General features: G+C 44.9%; 1 protein-coding gene across 1 annotated transcript; it reads right to left on the bottom strand.

Annotated features, from left to right (window-relative positions):
• Window positions 1-327: 327 nt before the first annotated feature.
• On the bottom strand, window positions 328-2,482 carry LOC108783204 (RNA-directed DNA polymerase from mobile element jockey-like). The gene is made up of 2 exons (XM_018551712.1): window positions 2,101-2,482; window positions 328-1,925 (listed from the first exon to the last, which is right to left on the bottom strand). The coding sequence occupies exons 1-2, from the start codon at window positions 2,480-2,482 to the stop codon at window positions 328-330; spliced, it is 1,980 nt and encodes a 659-aa protein (XP_018407214.1).
• Window positions 2,483-2,508: the final 26 nt, after the last annotated feature.

Consider the following 2,508-nt stretch of genomic DNA (forward strand, 5'->3'; position numbering starts at 1 on the left):
CTCCCAGCAATCCTTCGACTAAGAAATGTAATGATCTTTCCCTGATGAGATTTTCCACTAGTTTTCTGACCGTGGCGGGAACACCCGCAAGCTTGAGTTCATCTAGTACGGCCACGGGTAGAACATTGTCAAAGGCTCCTGTGATATCCAGGAATACTGCAACAAGGTAGTCATTATTTGCCAGTGCCAGACAAATCTGGTTCGTAAAGGAAACCAAACTGTCGTTACAGGATCTACTGGGACGGAAGCCCATTTGCTCATTGGGAAGAATAGACTGCGATTCCACGAGCCACATAATTCTCCAATATATTATTTTCTCAAAGACCTTCAACACGCAGGAGAGAAGAGAAATAGACCTGACACCAGACAACCCAGCTTTGGGATGAAAATCACTAGTGACGTCTTCCACTCTCCCGGAACTACGCCCTCGGATAAAAAACGGTTGAAGAGATCCACCATTAGCTCCTTAAAGTTGTACGGTAAGTGTGCCAGCATGCTGTTGGAGATTCTATCTAGGCCAGGAGCCGACTTCTTGTTAGCAGTTGCAATTGCCATATCCAAATGTTCCACATTGACTGGAGCTCCAAGTTCTTTAAAAACCTGATTTGACGATTCGTCCTCTTTATTCATGTCCTCGAGATTAGATGGAAAATTTGATAAGCACGATGGTGGACACAGTTTTTGAATGGCCTCCGTGGACAATTGTCTCTCTTTGGCGTGATCCATACCCACGCTTACCGTGGCTAGATTGCGTCTTTTAAAGGCCTTAACCAGTGACCATAACTCCGCAGTGGGCGTTTTATCGTTAAAAGTTCCCACGAATTTTCTCCAACTCTTCCTTTTTTCCCTGTAAAGAATTTTTGCACACTTAGCTCTCTCCCTCTTGAACGAATAAAAATTTTCAATAGTGGGATTTCTCTGCCATGTTCTGGCAGCCGTTTTTCGAGCATCGATAGCCTCTTGACAGGTGTTTGACCACCAGGGAGGAGCAGCTTTATCATTCTTAATCACTATGGTGCCAGGATGTGCTTTTTTATGAGGAGAGGAAGAACACGCCACCGCCGTCTCCACCAGATGATTTGATAGACGTGTATAAGCTTCACAGGGGTCCTGCGGCTGTTCTTCGGAAAATGAAGTATATGAGTCGGACAATGCGCAGGAAAAGTTCCGCAATTCTTCAGGATTAAGATTTAACTTGTAAACGAATCGTTTGCGACGAAACGGATCAATGCCCAGCTTAATCGTTATAGGAAAATGGTCGCTGCCCCATGTATCTTCTTCGGTAGATACCTTGCACAAAGGAGAGATGTTTGGCGTAACAAAGACTAAGTCGATAATAGAAGGTCTCGCAGATGGTGGGAGGAGAAGTGTAGGCATTTGGTCACTAAATATGCAAATGCGATAATCCTCGCACGCAGACATAATGCGTTTACCCGCACGATCGGAAACGTGGCAGCCCCACTGTGAGTGGTGGGCGTTGAAATCTCCCATTAGAACGCAGCTGTCTCTTGATATCAAATAACCCATAAGGTCTTCGTAAAACTTTTCAGGCGTATCTCGGTTTGGATGTCTGTATACGTTAACGATGCTAATTTTTTCTTGATTGGAGAGAAGCTCCACACCCAATATTTCCACAGATTCCTCCTTGAGGCTGGTGTTGGATAGGTCTAAAATATTAAAAACCAAGTTATTCCTGATAAGAATACACACGCCGCGTTGACCGGCCTCAGTGATATCTTGTCTGACAATATTGAATCCACGTAGGATGAAATTAGATGAAACATGCAGAAGAGATTCCTGCAAGCAGATAACGTCATAATCTCCGGCGATTGCTTGTAATTGTGGCAATTTATTCCGCACTCCACGACAATTCCATTGCAGAAGGTTCAGAGATTGCGATGTAAGCTGTTTATTGGCGGTGAATTCTGCTCGAGTATTCCGAGTTTCCAGTGGAGACATTAGAAAAGCTTGATCCCGTGGCGGTGATAAGATTAATAAGAAAGTCTAAATTGAACCCCTCAATTAGATTAATCAATTTAATTACGGACTCAGCCAAAGGGTCGACAATCGCGGAGATGAAAGGACTATTGTTAAACAAACTTTTAATCTTTCCCATAAAGGATAAAATCATATCCGCAATGTTGCGTATTGTATTAGAAGCGGAACTGGGGCCGGGATCCGAGCCCCTTGCGGCACCCGCATCCGAGCTTGAGCTTGATTTCGGATAAACGTCACTTGACGAAGAGGAGAAGTCTTCACGCATACGGCCATTATTACCGTGTGTAAACGCTAAGGTTGGATGTGCAGGGGGCGTAGCCGAAAACTGGCCACCCATGGACGGCAGAAGCCTTTCAAAGGATTCACTAGAGGAGTCCGTGCGTAGGAACGGATTATGGCGGAAACTTACAGACTTGTTCTTCTTCGAACTGTCATGTGATCGTCTCGAAGCATTCGGAGACGGAAGGGAAGTCGAGGCCGCCATAGCTGCATAACTATTTGATGAGAAGG

Source organism: Cyphomyrmex costatus, unplaced genomic scaffold, assembly GCF_001594065.2.
Source record: "Cyphomyrmex costatus isolate MS0001 unplaced genomic scaffold, Ccosl1.0 scaffold1445, whole genome shotgun sequence".
In the NCBI taxonomy this organism is placed as follows: Eukaryota; Metazoa; Arthropoda; class Insecta; order Hymenoptera; family Formicidae; genus Cyphomyrmex; species Cyphomyrmex costatus.

What these genes read in the sequence shown, in the direction of transcription:
- LOC108783204 (XM_018551712.1), bottom strand. Translation starts at nt 2,482, where the DNA reads ATGGCGGCCTCGACTTCCCTTCCGTCTCCGAATGCTTCGAGACGATCA. An exon ending in CTTTATGGGAAAGATTAAAA is followed by an intron (nt 1,926 to 2,100) that starts GTTTGTTTAACA and finishes ATACTCGAGCAG; the next exon opens with AATTCACCGCCAATAAACAG.